The sequence below is a fragment of the Candoia aspera genome, chromosome 5 (genome assembly GCF_035149785.1).
Source record: "Candoia aspera isolate rCanAsp1 chromosome 5, rCanAsp1.hap2, whole genome shotgun sequence".
NCBI classification, from domain to species: Eukaryota; Metazoa; Chordata; class Lepidosauria; order Squamata; family Boidae; genus Candoia; species Candoia aspera.
In genome coordinates this window covers 37,617,811-37,644,867 of record NC_086157.1, presented here as the reverse complement: position 1 = coordinate 37,644,867, position 27,057 = coordinate 37,617,811, and the positions used below count along the sequence as shown (strand labels likewise).

The 27,057-nt window shown below is 39.8% G+C and overlaps 1 protein-coding gene across 1 annotated transcript in view; it reads left to right on the top strand.

Moving 5' to 3' along the window:
- ATP10A (ATPase phospholipid transporting 10A (putative)) overlaps positions 1-27,057 on the top strand; it is a 150,366-nt gene that overhangs the window by 108,471 nt on the left and 14,838 nt on the right. Inside the window, exons 8-16 of the mRNA XM_063305006.1 lie at positions 2,816-3,033; positions 4,468-4,662; positions 6,831-7,389; positions 11,757-11,860; positions 12,176-12,302; positions 16,566-16,750; positions 18,315-18,636; positions 23,558-23,634; positions 26,112-26,237. Coding sequence (XP_063161076.1) covers positions 2,816-3,033; positions 4,468-4,662; positions 6,831-7,389; positions 11,757-11,860; positions 12,176-12,302; positions 16,566-16,750; positions 18,315-18,636; positions 23,558-23,634; positions 26,112-26,237 — 1,913 coding nt within the window. The remainder of the gene's footprint in view (positions 1-2,815; positions 3,034-4,467; positions 4,663-6,830; positions 7,390-11,756; positions 11,861-12,175; positions 12,303-16,565; positions 16,751-18,314; positions 18,637-23,557; positions 23,635-26,111; positions 26,238-27,057) is intronic.

Below are 27,057 nucleotides of genomic sequence, written 5' to 3'. Positions count from 1 at the left end.
TTGGGCTATTTTAGTTCCTAATGAATTTTTCTAAGAGTATTTGGTGATCTCTTGCAAACTAATTATTCATAGCTTTCATAGCTATTTGGGGTTTAGTTTATATTGACCTATAATCTACCATTTCCTGTTCACTGCTAATTTTAATTTAATATCCCATATACAAAATATTTGCCCAAGTTTCTACCTTTTCCTCATGCATTGTTTGTTTTGGTAATTTCTACAGACTTGTTTTTCCTCATGATTATGTGCACGTAAAACTGCAAGATGATACCGCTTAGTTTAGGGAGAGGTGCACTGCAAAGACATTTTTCTCATGGGCTCTACTGGGTTTTATGAGCTATTTCCAAATGAAATAGCCTTGTCACATTGAGCCAGAAAATGGGGGAAGCTATGTACTGAATTTAATAACTAATTATTTTTACTCAGTCATTATAAGTTGATGCTCAATTAAAACCCATCTGTGTTATGCTGTAATGTCCAAATTGTTCATTCTCCACTCAGTATAATATCATAAAACAAATGTGGATGATGTGGAAAATACTTGTGTTCATTTCTCATCAGGGTAGCGTCCTAGGCAGTTGAAGTGGGATGACAATGAAATTGGAAACGGACTATCATCAGGTCTGCTCCAGGAGAAACCTGTGGTAGTGCAGATTTAAGTGAACTACAATGTCCAGCATCCTCACTTTTGGCCTTAATGGGTGATGATGCTGGTCATTCAGAAACATCTACTAAGCCACACATTCCCATTCCTGCTATTGCTACAAGCAGCCCTCCTTAGATTATTTTTCTAAAGTTCCCTCCCTCAACCCTTGATCCTTGGTCCATCAGTCCTCCACTACAGTCTTGGCTTCTGGCTTATGTTTACAACCCAAAGATATCCCGAGTTTAGCCCATGGCAGAGTCTCAAGAGTGTTATAGCAACCAGTAATAAAAATTCCATTGTTATTGTGGTCTGTCCAATACATTTTGCTATCTGAGTTGAATTACAAGAAGACATTTTATTAATTTATTTACAGTATGAGTTTTGAAGGTCATTCAACTCCAAAATTACTCTGGATGACATGTATAAAAAATAGAAATCAATAAAAGAAAAACAGTAAAACAAGAAAATCCCATACATCTGGATAAATACACTCCCTCCAACAAAATACATCACCAACAGGGTTCCACAGACACCCTGTTCCAAGGCCTGGGAGAACAGCCAAGTTTTTAAAGACTTGTTTTTAAAGTCTTCCATCATCTAGGTGGGGGAATACCATTCTCTCCATGAAAGTGAGAATCCTCTTTCAATATCAGTAATAGGATAGTGGCTTCCAACTTACCTGAGGACAGCAGACCAGTTTAGGAGAAATAGACTGAGCTTCAAATAAACATGGGTCTGTCTTCAGGTGTAGTTCAGGAGGCTGGGCCTGGCTACCCACTTTGCCTAAGGGTAAGGCTCTCTTTAGCACTACATGCAGGACTTGCTAAGCCAAAAAGGCAATACTGGAGTGAGATTCTTCTGCATAAAGAGTCTTTTTAAATTGAGCTCTTTACTGACTCAGCAGAAGATCATTCATTCATATAGCCAATATCCTGATGAATCGCTGGTTTCTGGGCTCTGTTCAAGTCTTGTTACTTAACTTCCTCTTACATAAGAAGGACTATATAGATAAAGAACCAACATCAGAATGGAACTGGAGCTTATTCGTCTGTTAAGTCTTTGGTGCAAACTCACAGCTACATGGTGTTTTGCACTGACATTTATCTTCCACGTATTAATAATTGGTTCTAGTGATTATAATGTCAGTGTAAAGCTCCAGATCCCTGTATTTTTGTTTTGTTGATGGGATGTTTTGTGGTTCACTTGGTTTGCAATTGCTGCTTAGTGAAATATGCAATTAATGTTAACTTTCCTGGAAGCTAGTAAAATCTGGCTACGTCAGATTACTACACATACACCCACTTAATCAGTGAAAGTGCTGTGAATTTAATAATCTAATGCAGGAGGGTGCGATTCATTTGTGGACAAGACAAACTTTCAAGAGCACACTGGTGGTAATGCGAGATGCCAATGCAAGAGATGGTGGCAATTTTTGGCTCTTTTTTATGGATGGGAAAGTAGTTATATTCCAGAGTCCAACAACTTTTCAGGCACCATTGCACAAATCTCTTGTGAGAGCATGAGTATCCAAATATTAAAATATTTTAATAGGTGTAAAAGATTGTGAGCTCACAAAATCACATGACATTTCTGTGATCTCAGCCCAGAGGCCTTATCCAAGGATCCTGAAATCTAACAAAAGTAGTGGTCTTGTGACATTTCAGCCTTTTTTATTTTTAAAAATTAATATTTTAATTTACTATTACAGTTTTTGGGGGTACCATTTAGGGGTGTTGTATGCTAACTTCTACTGTAATTATAACAAATAATTTGGGGAGCTGTTTCACCATGAAAAAAGCACTACCAAATTTCAGCAATGTAGCAGATTTAGGGGGCTAGAGTAAAGATAATAGGCATCCAATTTATGCATTTTGTTGACCCAAAGCAATCCAATGTCAGGATAGATGCATAAGCAAATGAGAGGACTAACTGAAGAAATAATTACTAAGACTGTGTTCCTGAGGTCAAAAAAATATTTCAGTAGTATAGGACTACTAACATCTTTAAGCTCTGAAATGTTCTGCAAATTAGAATTTGATTTCTTATTTGGATCTCAATTGTTGATTGTGCTGAGAATCTTAACAGTGGGTTTTTATCTGTTGCTACCTGTTTAACCTCACGTTTTCATTTTCTATGTTCATTTTCTTCTCCATACTTTTTTTTAAAAAGCAAGGCGTTTAGCTATGTACCAGGAAGCTGATTCAGAAGATGAAGAAACCTCACCCAAAGCAGGGACATTGTCCCAGAGGAATAGCATTAGCAGTCATCAGAGCGTTAAAGTCACCTACAGGAACCAGAGTATAAAATCTCATAGGCGAACAGGGAGCAGAGCAGAAGCCAAGAGAGCAAGCATTCTGTCAAAGCATACAGCTTTCAGTAGCCCAATGGTAAGTAAGTAAGGAAAAATGATAATTCTTTCCCTCAACATCAACATTTTAATCCAATTGTACCTAATCTAGCTATGTTTTACTAAATCTGCACAACATGGCTTGCCCGGCCAGAAGGAACCCATGAGCCATGATAGTAGTCCACCAAATCCACCTTCTGGCTTTGTTGTCTTTGTAGGAGTGCAGAAACTGGACAACATTGAATTCCTGGCTAGCCACAATATAGCTGGTGGCCTGCTGGTGCAGGTTACAGTGTAGGGTAGGGGAGGCAACCAACAATAAAAGGGGCAATACAGAATAAGTGTACTCCTTATGTGTGACAACCCATCAGATATTTGAAGATGACTATCACATCTCCCTTCAGTCATCTTTTTTGGAAGTTAAACTTTCCCAGATCCTTTAACCATTCCTCCAAGGGTTTGTTTTCCTAATCTTTCACCATTTTGGTGGCCCTTCTCTGAACCCTGTCTGATTTGTCACTGTCCTTTTTGAACTGTGGTGCCCCGAATCAGATGTAGCACTCTAAATTAGGTCTGACCAGAGTGGAACAATTACTTTCCATGATGGATTCTCTGTTCCTCTTAATCCAGCTCATGATGGCATGTCCTTTTAAACAGCTATGTCACACTGCTGGCTCCTGTTCAATTTATGATTGACAAGGTCACCCAGAGCCCTTTTACTTGTATCATTGCAAAACCATGTCTCCCCCATCCAAACCTGTGCCTTCCATTTTTCCTCCCAAAATGCAGAACTTCATGTGTCTCCCTGTTCCCAGAGTGCAGAACGTTATATGTCTCCCTGTTAAATTCCATCCTATTCATTTCAGCCTGTTCATATGCTGTCAAAAATTCTCTTTTTCATCTAACTTATTAGCCACCTTTCCCAGCTTTGTGACAAGTGCAAACTTTATAGGTGTCCCCTCAATTATTTCATCCAAGTCATTCCTAAAAATGTTGAATAGCACAAGGACCAGGACAGATCTCTGCAGAATTTCCCTCCAAGCCGAATTAGTGTCCTAAATAAATACACTTTAGATGAGGTCATTTGGCCAACTGTGAGTCAGAAAGAATCAAACCTCTTCCCAAAACTCCAAAGATAAAATAACATTTAAATACATTTAAAATCAATGAAATAATTTTCATGGGATAGTAATAAAGAATCTTAACAATCAACTTGTAATTCGCCCTCACACCCTTATGTTATTCAATCCACTGCCTCTAGTCAGGATCTATATTGCCAGAAGACCATGACATAAGAAAAGGAAGGGAGAATGACAAGAGAAAGATTCACTGAAGTGCACAATTTGCTCAAAGACAAATGAGATTATTGAAGTTAGAGCCCATTTGCAGAACAAGCTCATCCTGGAGACTTGGGAAAGTACAGCAGAAAATGAGCAATTTGCAAATGAATCATTTGCCACTTTTTTGATTACAGGAAAAAGATATTACACCTGATCCTAATTTGCTACAGAAAGTAAATGAATGTGCAAAGTACCTGGAAGTCATGCGAAACCACGATCAACCATTATTCCAACTGTCCCCTGAACTTTCAGACATCTTTGACTTTTTCATAGCTTTGACAATCTGCAATACAGTGGTGGTTACATCTCCAAATCAACCACGACAAAAGGTAGGTTAGACCTGCTGTTGAATTTGTTGTTATATATGCAGCCTGATCCTATCTGTAGTTAATTAGGAGTAAGTCCTAGTTTAGTGGGGTTTATTCCCAAATTATTGTAAAGCCATATCCTAAGCATGTCTTCCAGGCATTTTCACTGTGGCCTATTGGTTCCATGAGGCTTCTTTTGAAGTGCATGCAGAAAAGAGTGTTCACCTCATTAAATTCGATTGCAAAAACCTAAGTCAGAATCATATGAGTTAAAAGGATTTCAGAGATCATACAGTTCAGTCTATGAACCTTCACCCAACAGGCAGGACTGAAGCCAATTAGACAAGTTCACAAGAAGTCCTGGTAATAAACTGTTATTGAAGAAAAGTTAATAAGCCATATTGAAAATATTCCAGCAGATGATATGTTTCAAGAGCAACCCTATATGTAGGGGGAAAAAAACATTCAATTATTTTTGTCACTGCTTCTTTCTCTTTGCTGCCCTACATAACAAGCTGCCTGGACCACTTTATTTTGGCACAAGAAGGCCAGTTTCCATGTGGCCTTTTTTTTTGCAATATGATATGCTATTCTGTTTTTTTCTGTGGGAGAACTTTCACATGGCATACTGTGAATGCAGGAAATCTATAGCTACTGCAATCTTGATAGATAGCCATACAACCTCTATTTAAAATCCTCAGTCAACCTGAAGGAATACCTATCTCCAGAGACAGTTTGCTCCACTGTCAAACAGCTTGCATTCTTAGACTGAATGTTAAGGAAACTTTTCTAAGTTTTTTCTACATTTTGAAACCCATAAATTCAAATCCTAGTCCTGGAACAAAAGAAATCAAATTTGTTCCACTGGTTCTTTGAAGAGAGCTTCCATATTGCCCCAGCTCCTTCATTCTTCCTTTTAGAATTCTGCTTCTTAGCATCTATCATATTCATTGCCCTCTTTTGGATACATTTCGGTTTGTTGATATTCATTTTAAATTGTGATGCCCAGAACTGGGGACTTTTGAAGCAAAATATTTTCCTAATGTTGTTCTTTTCAGGCAACATCAGGAGAATTTTACATAGACAAGAGGGGGATATATTTAATCTGTAATCCATTTTATTATGAATATAAAAAATACAGTCCATGAAGGGTTCAAAATAAAGCCAAAGCAAATAGAGCAAAGAAAGATACAGATAAACTGATGTGGGGAACAATTAATCTTTGTACTATAATCACAACAGAATTATGAATTCCCTACTGCTCATCTATCCCACATGCATCCTGATAACAGTTCTTGCTTCATTATTGTGTTTTGTTTTGTTTTGTTTTACTAATACTTTGCAAGAAGAAGGTTTGTAGAAATGTAGGTACATATTTGGACCCAAGAGGCATGAATTCCAAAGGGTGTATTAAGGAAATTAACCAGTTACAGAATTAATTTTTTATTGATCTGGTTCAGCTTCAGATCTGTTAAATGTGCAGCAGTGGAGCAAAATTAGACCTAGAAGATACTCCCCATTTCTTTTCCACAAACAAGGTCATATTTGAAAATTCTGATTGAATATTAGTGTATAGGTACATCAGTATGTGCTACTCCAGATTCTGGGGATTTATCCTCTCTAGCAATCTTTGTTCTGCTTCCAGTTTCCCAGAAACCTGTTATTCATCTTCTCTGAATTGAACCAAGTATTTGTAAACATTCATTCTTGGTCGGGTTCACATCTGACATAAAGTAGTTAGTTTGTGTTTGGCATCATATGATAGGTTAGCATCATGGGTTAAATAAATTATAGTTGTGTGGACTAGTAAACCAAAGTTAGAGTAATTTGTTCTATTATCTAATTATTTATTGTGGCTTGGTATATGTGTTAATGGGAACGCATGGTATGTTTTTAGCTTGCTGGCTTATTCCTGATCTGTTTGAGTTCCCCGCTCAGCTTCTGTCTAATTCAATGCAAGACAAAAGCAACTAAGAAATGAAGGAGGATAAACCCAAAATTGGATAGGCAAGCTATTGTTATTTTGCTTTTATATATCTGTGACAACATGATATGATACAGACTCTGAATTGTTTCTCATTGTTCTTGTCCACTCTACTTAAAACCAACGAGGCATTGTGAGATGTGTAAATGCAGCCATAAAAAAATGCAAAATATCTCATCCAACTTACTGGTCTTTTTTCCTGAAGGTTAGAATCAGATTTGAAATGAAGTCTCCCGTAAAGACAATTGAAGACTTCATTCGGAGATTCACCCCCAGCCGACTGGCCTCTGGATCAAACAGTAGTAGCTCTTCAAGCCTGGCAGCCAGCAAATCAAGCCAACGAGCAAGCTCGGGCGTTCTTTCACCAGCATCTGCAGAATGCACTTTATTAAAACTAGAAAAGTTCTCCAACTCTTCCCAGCTGAATAACAATGGCTACAGTTCTCAGCAAGCCACTTGGGCCTCAGAAACTGGGGAAGAAGAGGAGGAACTGCGCTATGAAGCCGAGAGCCCTGATGAAGCTGCCCTTGTCTATGCATCGAGGGCATATGACTGTGCTTTAGTTGGCAGGCTGCCTGACCAGGTATCAATTGAGCTACCTCACCTGGGAAGACTCACCTTTGAACTCCTACACATCCTGGGCTTTGACTCCATCCGGAAGAGAATGTCAGTGGTTGTCAGACACCCTCTTACAAATGAAATAAATGTTTACACTAAAGGAGCAGATTCTGCAATCATGGATCTCCTTCTGCCCTGTTCATCAGGTATAAACTATTTTCTAGAGTAAAATATACAGTAATCTAAGGTTGACTTATTCAGCTGCAATGCTGGTGGATTTGGGGAGGGAGAAGAGCTTTGTAAATGTTCAGAAATTACACTCATTGCATTTTCTTTTATGAGCCCTTCAGAAGAAATAGACAGCAAGAAGTAAAAAAGAAAAGTGGATCTAGTCTGTAAGCTTTTTCCCATGCAAAGCAGAATTCAGGTGTTTCACCAAAAGAACGAAACGTCCATCATGATATTGCAACACAAGCTCTCCCCTACATATCTGCACAACATACATATCCAAAAGGGGTGGAATTTGCATCACAGTGCATGTTTTGTCCCACTTCCACAGTCATCCATGTTCCCATGTATTCAATGTATTTTATTACCAGGCATTTTCTTTCAGCATCGTTTAATTCTGGGGACGCTATGCATTTTTCATTGTAGCTCCTGAGTCTTTCTTCATTTTGTGGCCATGTACTTCAGCCTAGCTAATTCAGACAACACCTTCCACTCACTGATCACAATGCTTTTAAAGTTGATCATGACTCTTCAGTCCTGTTAGACATTCACCTGAATGTGTAGAAAGCTTAAACCTGGCATAAAAACAAGGCCATGCCAACAGCCCTGCTTCACGTAATCTGGGACCCTAATAAAGCTGGCACACAGATTGCCCTGACAGTTGTATTTGTGTTCCTGGGGTGGGAGAGGAGCAGGGGAAATCTAGATGTGTGGTCTTGTTCTCTGTCCACTCTGAGTTATTTAAGTAGATGCCAGAACAACGCTACTGCTGGAAATTAACTTAATTACAACTAATATCCAGAGCCACCACTAGCTTTAACTGAAATTGAGCCAGTAGATTTTGTTATTTTCTCATGATAATCCCTCCTTGGAACTAGTTTGCTCATGTGTAATAAAGCATAATAGGCTGCTTCTTTCTTGTTAGCATTAGGAAAACTTATTCAAATCTTCAAATGTGTTATGGTGTTAAGAATTCCAGATCCCCTAATTGCATGTTGAGAATTCTTTGAGAACAAGGTTCTGAAAAATGAATTTTGGATCATATCCAGGATTTATTTTTAATTTGGTTTGAATGCTATTCTAAGTTGTATTCAGATGTCTAAAGAATGTGTGTGGGCATGCATTTTGGCTGGACTACAGAAGCTAGCATAGATTGTTCCAGTATTTCAGCCTGCCCCTACTATGACCTTCCTACGCTGATAAGGCACTAGTCTTAATCACAAGGAAAATGTATTTAAAATCATGCTTTATTCTTTTAGTTCAGTATGTGAGCTGTGGAGTCCACCTGTGTGGTGATATAAGGAGACAGTCCTTACTTCCCTTCCAGATGTTAAGCTCATTTTCATTCTTGAACACCTGCACAAGGTTACTCTAGAGATAAGCAAAGATTCTGGGCCAATGAGATGTTTGAACTTCACAAAATGGCTGTGGGGGGGAGTGGCCTATTGACGTGGCATAGCCAATCACAAAGTTCCATTTACCAGAAAGCGGCCCCACCATCCCCTGTAGGCCCTTAGATGGTTTCAGTATGCTTCCACCCACCATGTTTATTTTCTTTTTATTATTATTATTTATTTATATTTAAGAATTTTACATACAGTAAAAGTCAAATCTAAAGAAAAAGAGAAAAGAGAAAAAAGTGCAAGAAAAGAAAAAAAAGGAAAGAAAAAAAGAAACTAAAGTTATGAAATATAGTAACTCCCAACTTTCTCTTCAACAGATATTAACAAACCCATCATCTCCCCTCCCTCTTAACTATTCCAGAAATTCCTTCAACCCCTTATTTAATTCTCAATTATTATTTCTATAAATCATTTCACTTTTTTCTTCTTCTAGCAAAAAGTCAATAAAAGGTTTCTGGTCTTTTTAAAAAGGCACTTGTTGTCTCCTCCCTGACCAAACAGGTCATTTTGCCATTTCCGCCAGTCCCGACATTTTTACAATCCATTCCTCCATATTGGGACACCATGTTTATTTCCTACAAATTTGGTGCAGTAAAGCATTATTAAATATAAAGTTGTTGCCAGAGGTTCACACCTGTTTTGCAGCATGTGGGCTTCCCATTTATTTTGTTCAAACTGATTTTTAAAAAAAAAACAATTATGAGGCCTGGAGAATATCATGAGTGGTATCTGCTAGTCCCAGCTCCTGCTCACCTAGCAGTTCGAAAACATGCAAATGTGAGTAGATCAATAGGTACCGCTTCGGCGGGAAGGTAACGGCGTTCCGTGTCGTCATGCCGGCCACATGACCACGGATGGGTCTACGGACAACGCCAGCTCTAATGGCTTAGAAACGGAGATGAGCACCGCCCCCTAGAGTCGGACACGACTGGACTTTACGTCAAGGGAAACCTTTACCTTTACCTATCTGTAGGCACAATGGAGTCTACAAGCACTCACTGCCCACTCTAAGATTCCAAATGGGTCAGTGAAATGGGAAGAATGTGACCACAAGCAAAGCGTTGAAATGTATTAAATATAGAGCAAAAGAGATCCAACTTCAACAAACAAGGAAGAGGCAAGTTAGGCAGTTAAAGTAAAAGGATGAGGTCATTAATAGTGTGTAGTTACCTAGCTGAACCAACAGTTTGTATTTTTATTTGAAAAGCATCTCAAAGGTGTACAAACTTGCGGTGAACTGGAATATTTTTTTAAATTACTGCTTATTTTAATAAGTAGGTTTTAAAAAGCACCTTTTTGGTTTTTGAACAATCTTTTAACATCAAGGGTTATTTTTTAATTTGTGAGGTTTTTGCCTAGCTGTGAATACCATTAATGAGTAAAATATATTCTATGGACATTTCTTTTGTACTGCTAATGAAATACGACACCGAAATGAGGACTGCATTTTAGATTTGGTAGTCAAATTGGATGGTTTCCTTTGACACATTTGCATGGTATGATTGCATGAAATTTAATCTTCAGATTTATGGCAGATGTTTGTTTCAGCACAAATATCTTACCATAATTTATTTAATATTACTCGAAAATCTGGAGAAAATTACTTCAAAGATTTTCTGTATGCAGTACTTATTTGATGAAATGTCAAAGGAAGGAAGCATGAAACTTTTCTGTCTTTTAGAAACCAAACTAGAAGAAAGTCAGAGGATTAAGAAATGTTGTTCTACTAAAAGAAAGTAAACTTTTCTCATGAGGCTATTTGTATTGTGCTGTGTAAAAAACATCTTCTGGATGCCTGTTTTTCTGACAGTAAGAGTTACATGGAAATTTGTGGTGCCAAAAAAGCCAGTAATTAAAGCTTATCACGAAGGAGTGTTTGAAAGATTTATTGGGCACATCTGTGCACTCAAGATTTAATATTTCAGCTGGCATAGACCTTAATATTATTCAGTGCTAAAGTAGACGGTGTTTTTAAAAGTTTATTAAAATGGCTTTGAGTCTTTTTGCTTGATAGCAAGTACCCATTACTGAGTAGAGGCATTTAAAAAAATAAAAAGAAAATATAAATAACTTTTTTTTTCCGTACCTTCAAGTCAGGATTGATTCATGGTGACTACTTGAACAAGTCCTTGCAATTTTCTTGGCAAGTTTTTTGGAAGTGGTTGTCCAGTCCTCTTTCCTCAGGCTGAGAGAGAGAGCAATTGGCCCAAAGTCACCCATCTGGCTTTGTGCCCAAGGCAGGACTAGAACTCATGGCCTCAGAGTTTCTCACCTGGAGCCTTTAGCCACTACACCCAGCTGGCTCTCAACATGTATGACATTTCCAAAAAGGCAGCTATTGCAATTAGTCATGATTGGTGAGACCTGTACTGCCTATGCTTTAACAGTGTATATAAGACCTATATATTCTATCTAGCTATCTAGCTAGTAAATGTGCTCATATTACCTGAGGATGAGTGACATTCCAACTTTTTAGTGTCTGGGACCTGCACTGTTTCTTCCTGTCAGTCTGTGGTATTCTCTGATGGTTGCCCTACTTCACTGCACTTCTGCACATAGACAGACTCTTACACAGTGTTATGCCAAGATTGGGGAAGAAATTGCTAGATATGAACAGAATGGCTACTGTTGGAATAAGCTTCATCACTGCAACACAACTTATCTAAATTATAGAAATAACTGATTGCTGGTATTAAAGTAGGACAGGTTTCTCCCATTCACCTAATTCTACATTAATCTAAGCAGTGGAATGGTAAACAGTAAAAAAAGTTATACAAAATCTCAGAGAAAAACCATGCCACTTATTTAAAATAATTTTTTGAGCAGAGCAAAACTGGAAATTCATAGAAGAACTAGCAATAGTGAAAAGCAAAGGGCAAAGAATAGTCATGTTAAAACGTTTGGATTAATAGTATCTTAAACTGTTCTTTTGTTATTTTCAGATGATGCCCGAAACAGGCATCAAAAGAAAATCCAAAGCAAGACTCAGAGGTTTCTTAACCTATATGCTGCTGATGGTCTGAGGACATTGTGCATTGCAAAGAAAGTAAGTCCACCCCCTTCCTAAAGTAAACTTTCCCAGTCTGTTGCCCAGCATCCCAGATGGCTTGGCCAACATTTAAGGACTTTTGGAGATCAAGTCCAAGACATCTGGAAAGCATTTGATTCAGAAAAAAATCCTGAAATGTATATTTCAGACTATTTTTTACTCTTGGGGGGTGTTTTGGGGGGTATTTATAGTACGAATCTATGGACACAATCCAACAGAATTCTTGGATGTGGTTGATAGGGTCTCATTAGGTTGGATTAAGATCTATATATTCTGTAAATGTTTACATTTTGGTTTTGATTTTTCCAATAGGTGCTGAGCAATGAGGACTATTCTTGCTGGTTAAAAAGTCACATTGAAGCAGAATCCTCTACTGAAAACCGTGAAGAGCTGCTGTTCCAGTCTGCCAGTCGTATAGAGACTAATCTTCACCTGCTAGGTATCTTGCAAGTATGAATAGGGACAAAAGATTAACTATAGAGACCACGCTTTGAAAAAAGCCTTTTTTCTTCTACAGTTATCACTGGAAACAATCCAACCAGAAGATATAATTTAGCATGGCTTCAGCATATGTTTCAGAAAGTAGTTGTTCTTAAATTCAGTCTTCTAATCTACTTTACCCTGTTTTATGAAAATAACAATTAGTAATAATAATTTTTGTAAAAACTAAGAATTACCCAGCAACTATGAAGCTTAGTATCCAGTGTAGAAGTTGGCTTCCCAAAATATCTCAAAGGTTTGAGCAAATTTACCATATAAAGGTATAAAGGTAAAGTCTCCTTCATGTCAATTTACTCTTGGTGAAGAGTCCTTCACACATCCATGAAGCTTTCTTGGCAACAATGCACAAGTGGCTTGCCATTGCCTTATTCCAAGATGGTTTCAACACCCAGGATAGCCTATAGCCCTGGTATTTCCTTATGGTTTCCCATCCCAATACTAACAAGGTTCAACACTGCTTAGCTGTTCAAAATCAGCCATAGTTGGCTAAATGTTGCTCTTCTTGAAGTGGTAAATGCCCCTTTCAGAGATGTTCCCACCTGGGTTTTGAGTGTTGCACCAGCTGTGACTCCAAGCTAGGGATGGTAGAATGGCTATTGTCACCCAGGAGCTTTCAGGGACACTGCTCCATGGTATGAGGCTCTGTCTTTGAGGCTGGGTTTTAGAGATCAAATAGAAGTACACTGCTATACTACCTTTTTCCCTCCCTCCTCTCCCCCCCTCCCCACCGTTACACAGCAGCCTCCCTTCCTGAGCTACTGGATATTATTACAGGGTTGGCAATCGAGTTTTCCAGACTTTAAGGTACTGGGAGCCTTCCTTAGGTGCAGAGTCCAAAATGGCTCAGGTGTTTAGGGCCACCATAGCAACCATGCACCTGAGGTTCTTACACATAAGAGGGGTCACATGTTAGACCCAGCTTTTGCCTTGGAGATGACAACATTTGAAGGGATGACAACATTTGTCCCTTGTCATTATCAGATCACTCTCAGGTTGCTGTGGAGTACTCTTGTGCTGCTCTCCACAATGGGGAAGCTGGATCTATTTGTTTGGCCTACCCCAAACAATGGACTCTGCTGGAATTCAGAAGCAGTTTGGAGAAATTCCTGAGACTTTGGTGTGCAGTTTAATTGAAGCTTAGTCACCTCTTGGAATAAGCAGGTGATATCACCTTTGGACTGGATTGCACCTCTCTGGCCTCTCTCTGATTGTGGGTCCCAGGGTGCTCTCAGGTTTTCAGAGAAGCTCTGATAGATGAAATGACAGAAGAGATGCCTGGAGCACCACTGGAGGAAGATTAGAAGTGAATCGGATTCCAACCAGACACTAGTAAGAGCCTATATTAAGGGCAATTAGTTTAAAGCAATTAGTTTTCCACTCTTATTGCATCCACAGACTGCCAGGGTGACCTGTTGTCTTTTAGGAAAGGAAGGGTTGGAGGAATATCTTAAGAGCTACGAGAATTGTTCCAGGCATCTGATGGGCAAAATGACTTGGATTTTTCTAAGTTGGACTCTGGTGGTGCAGGTTCTGTTGAGGTGGCTAGGGTTTGGCTTGGTTACCTGGGAGGGGTTTGTGCCTATGACTGTAATGATTGCCTATCCTGATATACTCAGACTCACAAGCAGGTACTTAATGATACCTGATTTATTAAAAGAATAGTATGCAAATACAGAGAAAGCTGAGAATGACTAAAAGCGCACCAAATACAAACTAAAAACCCTCGGCTCCAAACGTAATCCCTCCCCTCGCCCGGCCATAGCAACCACCCCCCTCCCAGGTGCTGTTCACCATTTTCCACACATCCTGGGAAAGCAACCTTGAACACATGAGATAACCCAAACACATTCCAACCCAGCAGCCAACAGATAACAACACTCTGAAGAGGAATCCTCCTCCCAGCCGGGATCAAACATGTATCAGGCAAATGACATGAGAAATGTTATGATGTACCAGGCACATTGAAACAGTGAACATGACAATGACTCTTTGAGGAAGTGAACAGGATCCTCAGAGCTGTGAGCACATCTCATGTGATCCAAATCTGGAAAACAAAAGAAATTCCATCACTTAGCCATTTCTCATTTTAACATTTAACAAAAACAAAAACATTTATGGTATTTACATAAGGTCTGCTTGTTTAAATGGAACTTTAATCCCAAAACAACAATCCATGTCCAGCCCCATAACCTCTAGATCACTTTGGTTTTCAAGAGTTTTAAAATAGGACTTTTAAGTTTGTCATCAAATAAACTCTTATGCATATAGAATTGAGTTTATATCAAACTACTAGAAGAAGCTACATCTGTCACACCAGTCGTGTAAAGTATACTTCATGCAATTCCTTATTCAAAAGTCCTATTTTGTGAGCATAGTGTCATAAGTAAAAATACAGAAGTGGTGCCATGTAAGTAGTAAGCATTGTGATGTGACCAGAAGTGAACAGAAAGTAGATCTAGTAGATTCAGAGGCAGCCAGTGGAGAAAGAGCTAGACTCTCAATTGCTTAGGAACAGCAGCAGCAAAACGAATCCCTGCACTACCGTAAAGTATATTGATGAAATGAAGAAAACTTGGAATAACTTGAATAGATTTTAGTCTGTGGAAAAACTTAGTTACTTACACCAAATTCCTGGGTTCACATTGCTTCCTTTGCATCAGGTTCTAGTTAGTGGATCTTGAAGTTCTAATGATAAATTAATACATCCTTCAAATCTGATTATCTGCCCACTCTTAATCTTCTTCCTAGCATTTTCCCACTAGAGCGGGGTCTGCTTTTCGGATCCTGAAATGCCACTTTGCCTGATCATCTGCATCCTCAGGGCGCAGACCCTCAATTTGCATGTCCTTATTGATGGTGTCTTGCCATCTCTGTTTTCGTTGCCCACATGGCCGCCGGCCATCGATTTTAAGATGGTAAACTATTTTGGCGACAGTGGAAGGTTCCGCTCTAAGGACATGTCCATACCAACGAAGCCAGCTTTCTCTCATCTTCTCTGTAATTAATGACACGCCTAGTTGTTGTCAGATGGCATCATTCATTCCTCCACGCAGTGCTGCTGGAAACTGCCCCCATTTGGGGTGGGCCCGAGCTGAACATGGAGCCCGACGCAGGGCCGCAACTGGGGGGGGGGGAAGCAGGACATGTGCCCCGGGCACTGCACTGGTAGGGGCACCAAAATGGGTGCGGAATCCATGTTTGCCCAGGGTGACACAGACCCTAGTTGTGGGCCTGCCCTGATGTCAGGCCGTGGCGACAGGTCGGTCCGTATTTTAGTCGCAACAAATGGATCTGCCCACTCTTAATATATCCCATATATTAATCACTCACTTCCCTACCCTCCCTCATTTCAGGAAAGTCACGAATATATGTTTTTGTTGAGTTGTCACTTGTATTACACCAAAGAATTAGAACCTTCTAACATTTAAGAAAAAATAAAATGGCATTTGACATACATACATAGTAGCTTTGATAAATGGAAGCATAGTTGAACTCAGCTGAATTAATGAAACTAGACTGAGCCCCTAAACTAAGCCATCTATTATGCTAACTGAGTCTAGAGCAGCCCTTATAAAGGTAAGAGAACTTGCTAGAAGCTGGGCTGAATAAGTGTTATAATGTTGCAGGCACTGGGCTGGGACAAGCTGATACAGACTGGTCAACTGTCCCAGCCCACATAGCTGGAGCTTAAGTGTCCAGTACAAGCCATGATGGTTTCACATGTCTCATGACATCATCATGCCAATGCCCCAAAATATGCAATTTATATGATGTCATCATGATGCCTATAACATCCCTTGTCCTCCCCCCAGGACACCCATGAGTTGAAGAAAAGAGAAACATTCTAAAATTCAGCAATAGAGTTTCCACATCCTCTGAGGTGATTTATTCCACTGTAAACAGCTTGCATTATCAGACAATTTTTCCAAATGTTTCATCTAACATATTTTGCTTTATAAGCCTTACAAAGCACCTTTTTCCTGTGAGATCACGACTGCTAACATGACATGCTTTTGATTACGTTATGTCCATCAACACTAAAATTGCAGCAAAATCATCTCCCTTGTCTGTAGTAAATATCGGTGATAATTAAATGGTCGTTTAAATGATTCCTTTCCATTTGTGCAACCACCTGCTATTTTGTCTTTTTTTACCCATATGTTTCAAGGACTGATTCTTTTTTCTTTTGCTTATGTCCCAGGTGCAACTGGTATTGAAGATCGTTTGCAGGACGGAGTCCCAGAAACCATTACAAACCTGCGCAAGGCTGGCCTTCAGATATGGGTTCTAACTGGAGATAAACAAGAAACTGCCATTAATATTGCTTATGCCTGCAAGCTGTTGGATCACGATGAAGAGATCATCACTCTGAATGCCGATTCAGTGGTATGATGCCATACGTCATCATGCAGGGCTACTCTGGTGGGCCTCTAGCAATATACAGTATGTTAGGGTCAGCTCTATGAGGTAGACCAGAAGAAGAAGCCAACTCCACAGGAAGAATATACTGTAACTGTACTTTATTATTTGTTTGTTTGTTTATTTTTAAGATTTCGTCACTGCCCATCTCACTCAGAGTGACTCTGGGTGGTTTACAGTAAACCACCTTTATTGAGGTAGACTTAGTATCAGAATATTGCAAGTCTGCTTGTGCTTTACCTTCCCTCCTCCTTAAACCCCATTGAGTCAGGGAGGAGCCAGCCTGAGCCTCCTCCTAATACCATCTCCTTTCTCAGGGCTTAAGGAATGCTTCTGCCCCTGTTGCTTCTGTAACGGCTTCTGAATATTTCTTCAAGGCCATCCCAATGGCTCTCTACAGTTATCCATGTCCTGCAACTTGCAACTACTATATCAGTTACGAGCTGAACCATGCCTGCATATCCTGGGACTCATCAAGTCAACTATAGCTTACCAACTATATACTGTATGGACATCAGACAGAGAACTGATACAGTTCTTTGTTTCTAGCATGCTTTAGAAAAATGAGAAGAGAGAAAAACTGCCCAGCATTCAGTAGGCCGCAGGCTGTTTCTGCTAGGCTAGTTTCAGTCTCAGTTTTAGTTTTCTGGGGTAGGCAGGTTTAGGCCAGATACAGAACAATCAAGAGACTTGCTGTGTGTATTGTTATACAGCTACAGTATGAACTGGGTGGGCATTGACTATTATTGAAGATTCCAGTGCTTTTTTCTTTTTAATGTTAAACAAAATTGCTAAACTGGCCATCGTGTTTGGTGTCCTCCAGGTATATTGAATTTCCCAGCAATTCCCAGCTAGCACATCCAGTGGCCAAGCCATTCAACACAACTGGAGGGCCTAGGGTTGGGGAAAGCTGTCCTGAAGTATTTTTGTGTACATAAGCATGAAGCCAGCTGGGTGACCTTGGGCCAGTTACTTTCTCTCAGACCTAGGAAGGAGGCAATGTCAAGCCACTTCTGAAAAACCTTGCCAGGAAAACTGCAGGGACTTGTCCAGGTAGTCACCAGGAGTCAAAGCTGACTCGCAGGCACACCCCACCCCCAAATTAATTAAGGACATTCATAATGATGTGAATGACAAAGTTGTCCTTGACAGGGTTGTTAAAACTGGAAACAGAACACCACAGTGCAAGCCCCACTTGTTTTGTACGTGTGTGCCAACATTGCATGTGTGCTCAAAAGGGGCAGGGTTTCCATCATGATGTTTCATCCACCATCTTGCCAGTGTTCACGCACAGACACACATCCTATACATACCCTGGTGAAACAATTTACGAATTCCCATTAATGGCCAAAAGAGTATTTCTGCTTTTCTTTTTGCCATAAATTATTTCGGTTAATTCTAATTTATAAACAAGTTGATAACGTCTTCAACGAAATAGAAGCATAATTTTAGAAACAATGCTGCAGCCATCCTGTCATTACTATTGGCATATCTTACTTTCCTATTTATTGTTGCTTTTTTTTTTAATTAGGAAATGTGTGCCACATTGCTGGAACAACACTTGCATTGTGTAGAGTCTAAATTTTCCAGTGAAACACCAGAGAACTTCCTTCAGAACACAGGAGGAAGGTTTTCCCCCTTCTCTGTGTCGTCATCACTCAGCCAGCCCAACCTGGGCTTAGTAATTGATGGGAAGACCCTGGCTTATGCTCTGGACAAAGGCCTGGAAGACAAATTTCTTTCATTAGCCAGGAGATGTCGTTCTGTGCTATGCTGCCGTTCTACTCCAATTCAAAAGGGGATGGTTGTCAAACTGATCAGAGATAAACTCAAGACAATGACTTTGGCAATAGGCAAGTACCACGACTTAATGAACGTTGGTTTGCAGAAGCATAAGTGCAAAGAACAAACGTCCCCTTTTTTTATTCAAGGCATTATATTCATAAGTCTTATGTTTACATTGCTTGGATTTTCCTCTTTTGGTCATTTAAATGCCTATCTTACATGGTTAGATTTTTAAATGTATTTTTAAAAATGTATTAACGCCTAATATAAGTTTTTGCACTGGTATGGGCTTGAGGTTTTTTAAATACAGTTTCTAAAGTTTAAAGATATTTATTTATTTATTTATTTTATTCAATTTCTATAGCTGCCCATCTCAGCAAGTGACTCTTATTTATTTATTTATTTTTCAAGTTTTCCTACCGCCCATCTCCCCCAAAAGAGGGACTCTGGGTGGTTTACAATAAAATTAAGACTATAATAATAAACAATTAAGATCTTATAAAAACAATTTACAAATATAAAATACAATATAAATAAGTATAAAATCCAAGAGGTTAAAAATTCTAATCAGGTGGGAGGGGCTCTAAGACGCAAGCCAACCCCATGAATGGTTGCCCACCTTCCCGCCCCAGGCGAGACAGCAGGACCAAGTTTTCAGGGCCTTCCTGAAGGTCAGAAGTGAAGGTGCCTGCCTCACCTCTGGGGGCAAGATGTTCCAAAGGGCAGGGGCAACTGCAGAGAAGGCTTCCTGGACCCCGCCAGATGGAATTCTCTTATTGACGGGGTCCGTAACTTGCCCTCTCTGCCTGACCGGGTGGGGCGGGTCAATGTTGTGGGGATGAGACAGTTCCTCAGGTAGCCTGGCCCCATGCCATGTAGAGTTTTAAAGGTCATAACCAACACCTTGAATTGGACCCAGAAGCAAACTGGCACCCAGTGCAGCTCACGCAGTAAAGGTGTTATATGTGCTGATCTAGGGGCACCAAAAATAACCCGCGTGGCTGCATTCTGGACCAGCTGAAGCTTCCAGATACTCTTCAAGGGTAGCCCCATGTAAAGCGCATTGCAGTAGTCCATATGGGAGATGACAAGGGCATGAGTGACCATTCAGAGGGCCTCTCGCTCCAGGAATGGGCGTAACTGGCACACAACTTGAAGGTGAGCAAAGGCCCTCCTAGCCACAACTGCCACCTGCTCTTCAAACAGGAGTCATGAGTCCAGAAGAACCCCCAAATTACGCACCAGCTCTGTCTGGGGCAGTGCGACCCCATCCAGAACTAAAGATGACAATTTCCCGGAAACCGAGGAGCCATCAACCCACAGCCACTCCATCTTACCAGGGTTCAGCTGAAGCCTGTTGTTCCCCATCCAGGCCCCCACAGCCCCCAGGCACTGAAACAGGGCAGTCACCGCATCACTTACCTCACCCGGAATAGAGATGTATAATTGGGTATCATCAGCATACTGATGATACCTCATCCCATGGTGATGGATGATCTCACCCAGTGGTTTCATGTAGATGTTAAATAAGAGAGAAGAGAGAACCGAACCCTGCAGCACCCCACAACGGAGGGGCTGAGGGTCGGATCTCTGGCTCCCAATCACCACTGATTGGGAACAGCCCTGGAGGAAGGAGGTGAACCAGCACATAACCATGTCGCCCACCCCCAACTCCCTGAGCTGTCCCAAAAGGATACCATGGTTGATAGTATTGAAAGCCGCTGAGAGGTCAAGAAAAGCCAGGATGGATGCACTGCCACCATCCCATTCCCGCCAGAGATCATCCATAAGTGTGACCAATGCAGTTTCTGTCCCATATCCTGGCCTGAAACCTGACTGAAAGGGGTTTAATTTAATTAAATTAATCATGATTATTTAATTATGATTATATATATATAATTATATATATAATTATTTAATTATATTTCAAAGCCATTTTAAACATGCAAAAACATGAAAGAATAGTGTGTTTACTGTGGTCAAGGAGGTATGGAAAAGGTGGCAGAGAGACACATAATTCTGATTTGTGAGGGGGAACTTCCTTTATCAGATAATAAAAGTCATGTGAAACTGAATAGATAAAATTAAATTGCATAGGGACTGCAGTATGCGAATCCTCCATAGCCATTGACTGATTTGTTCTGAGGTCACCAAAGATTAATAGCTAGAGGTGCCAACACCCTCATTTCTCTCTGAGGAAATTAAATTTTGGTATTACACTTCTATTGGCAGACATGCCGTGGTGTCATGGAAGGTGCAGGCTTGCTAATTTGCTAACTTCTCAGGGATTGTACTAGCAGTAGAGAGCAGTTACAGAAGGAAGAAGCCAGATGCTTCTGAGGGAAAGAGGTACTGAAGGCTCAAACATAATCAGCAGCAGTTTATTTGTCTGCTGCTTTATGCCTTTTATAATACTGTTCAGGTGGTGCCCTACTTCTCTTTCAGTGGATGAGACCACATACAGCCCCCCCTCTGCAGAGAGGTGAAATCCTTTACCATGGGTAACAAGGTCTATACTGTATTTTCCAACAATGGATATGCAAAACCTCCCGTGAGACCGCAGTTAAGAAGGGCCACTTGTACTCTTAAATGGCCCTCAACAGGAAAATTTATATAACTTAGGTGGTTCTTGAAGGACTGTGTGAATTGTGCAAAGATGATAGTCATGTAAGCTTCATTCTCAGTAAGCTGCTCAATCAGTTCACCATTAGCTAAGGAAATCAGTGCTCAGGCTAAGTCCCGACACTCTCGTTCACTTTTCACACTGTTGCTGCAATGAAGCTGGTTGTGAGGAAGGGGTTTTATGACCTGAACTAGAGATAAAAGACAATGCGTGCTCACTGAAAACACTGAAGTAGAATGGAAGCGGTTCTTTGCCTTCCTCTCCTCTCCCTCCCTCCCCCTTCCTATTTGTGGGTAGTAAAGGGAGGGAATGGATGCTGAACTTCACTAGATGGTCCACTTCTCATTCATTTATCCTCATTTCCAAGTGTTTTGCATTGGGACCCTGGGGATCTTTGTATACAATTTCTAACTGTAGCAACTCGTTTCATGCAGGATACTGTTTGCATATCTTTGTAACTAATCAAATAGAGGAAAAATCCCAAATATTACATTTCCTGGAGAACATCTGCTGTATTATCATTCCTTTTCTGTCTTCAGGACACAATCTTTTCAGCTATAGGCTCGCTTTTGGAATTGGGGAAAATAAGTTTATACCAAGCATTTGTTTTCTTCGTATACAAGTATACTCAGTACCCAATTTGTTCTAAGAAAGCAGACTTTCCTTGTTAAATCTCAGGGGAAAGTGATAGATTGTAATCAGACTTAGTTATATTTAGAGTGAAATAGACATCGTTGATCATGACTATAATGTCACATCAATTTCAATGGGTGTTCTAAGTCTGGATGATAATGTTTGTTTTTGACAATAATTGTTTTTAATGGCAAAAGTAGCCAAGTGTTCTCGGGTATATATGGACCATTATCTGGACAGGAAGCAGGAATCTCAGTGTATAGTACTGAGCGTTTAAATGCCTTCTCATTTTCTATATCTGGCTGTCATCTAATTCAGCCTTCCCGACACGGTACCTCTAAATAGGTTGGACTAAAATTCCTGTAAAATTCTCATTCAGAATTATTGTTGCCATGATTGGAAGGGAATTATGGGAGAAGTAGGGAAACCCAGGACAGCTAATTTAAAGTATGCCAGGGTTACTAAAGTGGAATGTATCATATTTTTTTTCTGTAATCTTAGTAGTAATTATATATAAGAGCAGCAGCCATTAGCAACACCCATTTACAGAAATTGTGCTTTCACATTATAAGCAGGGATCTGAGAATAATAGAAATGAATATCTGAATGACAAAAGAAAGCAACACTCTCTTCTCAAATCTGAGCTTTGCAGAGAAAAAACAGACTGGGGAAATTGTTTTTGCTTCCATTTCCCCATGGAAAAATACTTGGGGTGCGTGGCGGGGGGGTTATACAATTTAGGGCTGTGCAGAGATCTGGGTTCAGAGAGCAAAATGTGATTCATAGCATACAGCATGTGGGTATGCACATGGTATCTGTCAGGAACACCTTAAATCAAATGCATCTTTTCCCATGATGATAAACAAATTACAAGCTAAGATGTTAGCAAATCTGCACTGTTTTATAACATAATACTATAATGTCACCAGCAGCATTTTAGAAGAACAGGAAAGGACAAAACAGCTGTTCTGACAATTTATTTCAAGTAAATCCTGAGACAGCTTATATGGGTTCTTTCTGACCCAGGGAGGCCTCTGCCTTAGAAATTAGACTCAACTTTACTGGCCACAATCACAGGCATGAAGTACATCTTGAGTGACATCCATTTTCTCCATAACACTAATTGAATATAGCATTAATTGTAAACAAACAAAAGGCAGTTCATCTGCTGGTCACTCTGTGTCCAGCTGTGCAGGCTCTATATGTGTTTTTCCCCAGTATTAGCTAGAAGGAACAAAGAGTCCTAAAAACTTACTGCTTCTTCAAAGTAAATCCCGTCCAAACCTGCATCACCTTTCTCACTATATGTTGAACGTATAGAACAAGAACATATATCTAGAACATACATTTGACCCTTTTCATACAGTACTTAAAATTGTCCAACCACTTTATAGGAATAATGTTTCCAAGAAATGTATTGTTTGGGTGTTGGTTCATTCATTCTCTCTTTTGAATGGATGACAACTTTGCTATGGAAAGCAAGTGTACAACTGTGTTTTATATTTCATTTAATGAGTATAAATAGTTTGCAAATGATTTAACTTAGCATGAATCCCATTTATATACATAGGACAGATTGGGCTTTGAAATTATAGTTAGTTAAATGCAGCCATATCATTCATACATATTCTATCCCTTTCACTATTCTCTTGATTTTCCTTTGTTCTGTTACCTGCCCTTAATAATCCTTGCTTCAGTTAATAGCAAATAACTTGTTTTCCAATTGTTAACAGGTGATGGGGCTAATGATGTCAGTATGATCCAAGTGGCTGATATTGGTGTGGGGATCTCTGGTCCAGAAGGCATGCAGGTAATGTATGTTTATTGAAAAGCAAGTACAGGGTAGAGCTGGATCCATATGCTTCTGTATGTCCAACTATTTACCTTCCTTGTTAGCTGTTACAGGCTGGGTTGAAGCAGTCACTGCAAATTTCAGAGGCCTTACATTCCGCTTCAAAATAGATCAGAAAGACTTGGAAAATTAAAGTTCTAGTAATCTCTTTTGTGCAACCAGTTACATTCATTTATCTAATAACAGAACTTTCATACACTGAAATTTTTCTTTTTTTTAAACTCCAGATTCTTTTCCAGGCTCTTGTAAAATTATCTCTCAACGGAATTTGAAAAAAATACATTTGGGTAGCTAAGAAAAAGTCTAGACAGCACATCAGATGTGACCATAGATATCCATTTGTTGTTTATTTGCTTAGTCGCTTCCGACTCTTCGTGACTTCATGGACCAGCCCACGCCAGAGCTTCCTGTCGGTCGTCAACACCCTCAGCTCCCCCAGGGACGAGTCCATCACCTCTAGAATATCATCCATCCACCTTGCCCTTGGTCGGCCCCTCTTCCTTTTGCCTTCCACTCTTCCTAGCATCAGCATCTTCTCCAGGGTGTCCTGTCTTCTCATTGTGTGGCCAAAGTATTTCAGTTTTGCCTTTAATATCATTCCCTCAAGCGAGCAGTCTTGCTTTATTTCCTGGAGGATGGACGGGTTTGATCTTCTTGCAGTCCAAGGCACTCTCAGAATTTTCCTCCAACACCACAGTTCCAAAGCATCGATCTTCCTTCTCTCAGCCTTCCTTATGGTCCAGCTCTCGCAGCCATATGTCACTACGGGGAACACCATTGCTTTAACTATGCGGGCCTTTGTCGTCAGTGTGATGTCTCTGCTCTTAACTATATAGATATCCATACCTAGCCACAATTATGCTCAAATGACAAACTTTGTGTCATGGCATCTGAAGATAAGCTCTGCCTTTACATACTCACATCTTCTCATTGTATACGGGGCAGAGTTTATGTCACAATACGTATTTTTCTCACCCCACTTCCCATGGATGGGGCAATGGCCATCCATTTAAATGGTTCTAAGAGAGGATAGGAAAGATTCATAGAGGATGAAACTGTCAGCGGCAGCTGGCCTTCATGGCTTGCTACTTCCAGAACTGTCGGCAGCATGCTTGGAATGCAGCTGCTTGGAAGCAACAGTGGAGGAGAGTTATGGCCCTCTTCGTCATGCATCTGCCTCCTGAATGCATCTACTTGACCCAACGTGCTGGACTAGATTGACCACTGCCCTAACCCAGTTTTTTATGTTCTATAATTTGGGAGAGTGATTTGAGGAGCTACACTATTTTATCATTTCTAGTCCATGACATTCAGAAGTAGGCAAACAAGTGTCATTTTCATATTCACACATTGCACTGGCATGTGTAAATGTAAAATAGGGAAAATCTATGACTTACAAACATCATGTGGGAAATGAGCTTCAGCCATAGGTATTGGACTCCCTGTTACGGTATCTTTTTATGTCAGAATATTCAGCTGACCAGGCTTGACATGCTTTCTAGGCTGTTGTTCATACAGTATATTCTGCTATTTTATCCCCTTAAATAGTTCATTTTTTATATATCTATGAATTAAATTTTCACACTTGAAAATTAAAGCCTATTGGGATCCTTTTTTGGACTGGAGAACTGCATCATAAGACATACTCTGTTGCAATCCTGCTCTAAATATATGAGGATCTTATATATGAGAATCTCAAAGAAGTCTTCTTGAACCTCCCCTTGTTTTCAGGGGCACACAATGTCCTGACACCCATAAACGTTCTTTTAAGAAGTTACTCAGACTAAGATTTTTTGCTTTCATAATCTGTGGAAGAAAATTGAATTGGTCCCTTTGCATTCCAATAGATTTATCTTTCTTGCCATTAAATGTCTGAAATAGATCTATAGAGGGAGATGCACTTGATTAATTTCATAAAAATGCCAAAAAAATGTGTTTGACTTCTTTTTTCATTTCAGAAAAACTACATAGGACAAAAACTAGTGTTGAGATGGCTGATGCTTCCTTAATAGGAATGAATTATACAGAAGTCACGATCTCTGAAAAACAGGTGTCCCTCCTCTAAGGAATCTACTTGTGACTCTTAAAGCAGCAGCACTTCCTTTTTTCATGGGAAAGCTGACAAAGCTAGGCTAATGTAATGAATAGTAGCGAGGAAACAGACTTGCCCAAGGTCCAAAATATTTCTTCTAAATCATTTTTACACATGTGCAGCCCTAATAAAGATGCCCACCTATGTATGGCAACATTAATAAGCAAGTCAAATGACATTTTCTCCTTTTATAAACACTATGGACTCTCATTTCTATCATTTGTACCCCAGTGGCATCAGTGGATTTCTGACTGTGCCATCTAAATTTTAAACAATATAGTTTCAGTAGTTAAAAAGCATCATCCAGAACATAATACCACTTTTAATTGTTCTTGCATTGAAGGCTGTGATGGCGAGTGACTTTGCAATTCCGAAGTTCCGATATTTAGAGAAACTCCTTCTTGTGCATGGCCACTGGTGTTACGCCCGACTCGCCAACATGGTGCTGTATTTCTTCTACAAAAATGCAGTAAGTATGATAGCTTGTAGTTAGCTTTGATCCTGTATCTTGTTTCTAGATTGCAACACGCTGAAAAGTCTGCCTGTGATGCTTTCACTTTGATCTCAATTAATAATTATATAGCATGCCTTCAGAACCTTAAACATTCAATATGCATTCCAGTTAAGACACTTCAGAAGAAGAATTTGGTACAGATTGCAATAACCTATCATGAAAGGCAACCAAGAGCAGATTATTTTGGTGCCCTGGAATTTGTGCTGGCTTTCAGCAGTCATTTAGTACAAATTCACATTGGTGGTTCTGAACAAGAACTTCCTAAATCGCTCAGACATCACATGTCCAAAAGATGTGTCCCATCATAGTCCATAAAAGCAATCTCAATGTTATGTTCTTCTGTATAGCTGCATAACATCTGAATGTTAACAGCATGTCTAGATATTACTTGAGCAATAGTTCCATATTGATAGAACTCCATTCTTCTTAAAAGTAAAAGATAGTTCCCTGGGTATGTAAACTAGTTATTAAACCCTTAGTCTCCAGAAAAAGAGAGCCCTTGGTATATTGAGTGCAGGTGAGAAGAGTGCCAGGTAAAGATCATACCCAAGCAACAAATTTACTCCTTAAGGAGAGTGTGACCTTTTCAGAATGGACATATATCCCATATCCAAATTAGTGGACCCACATACCATTCTAATAGCTATCACTTGGACTGTGCTTCAGTATATTCATTCTTATTAGTCCAACAACAACCTCATTCATGGGGAATCCTGTCACACTTTACCACTTTATCAATAATCCTTCCTATTATAATCAGATTTAAGAAACTAGA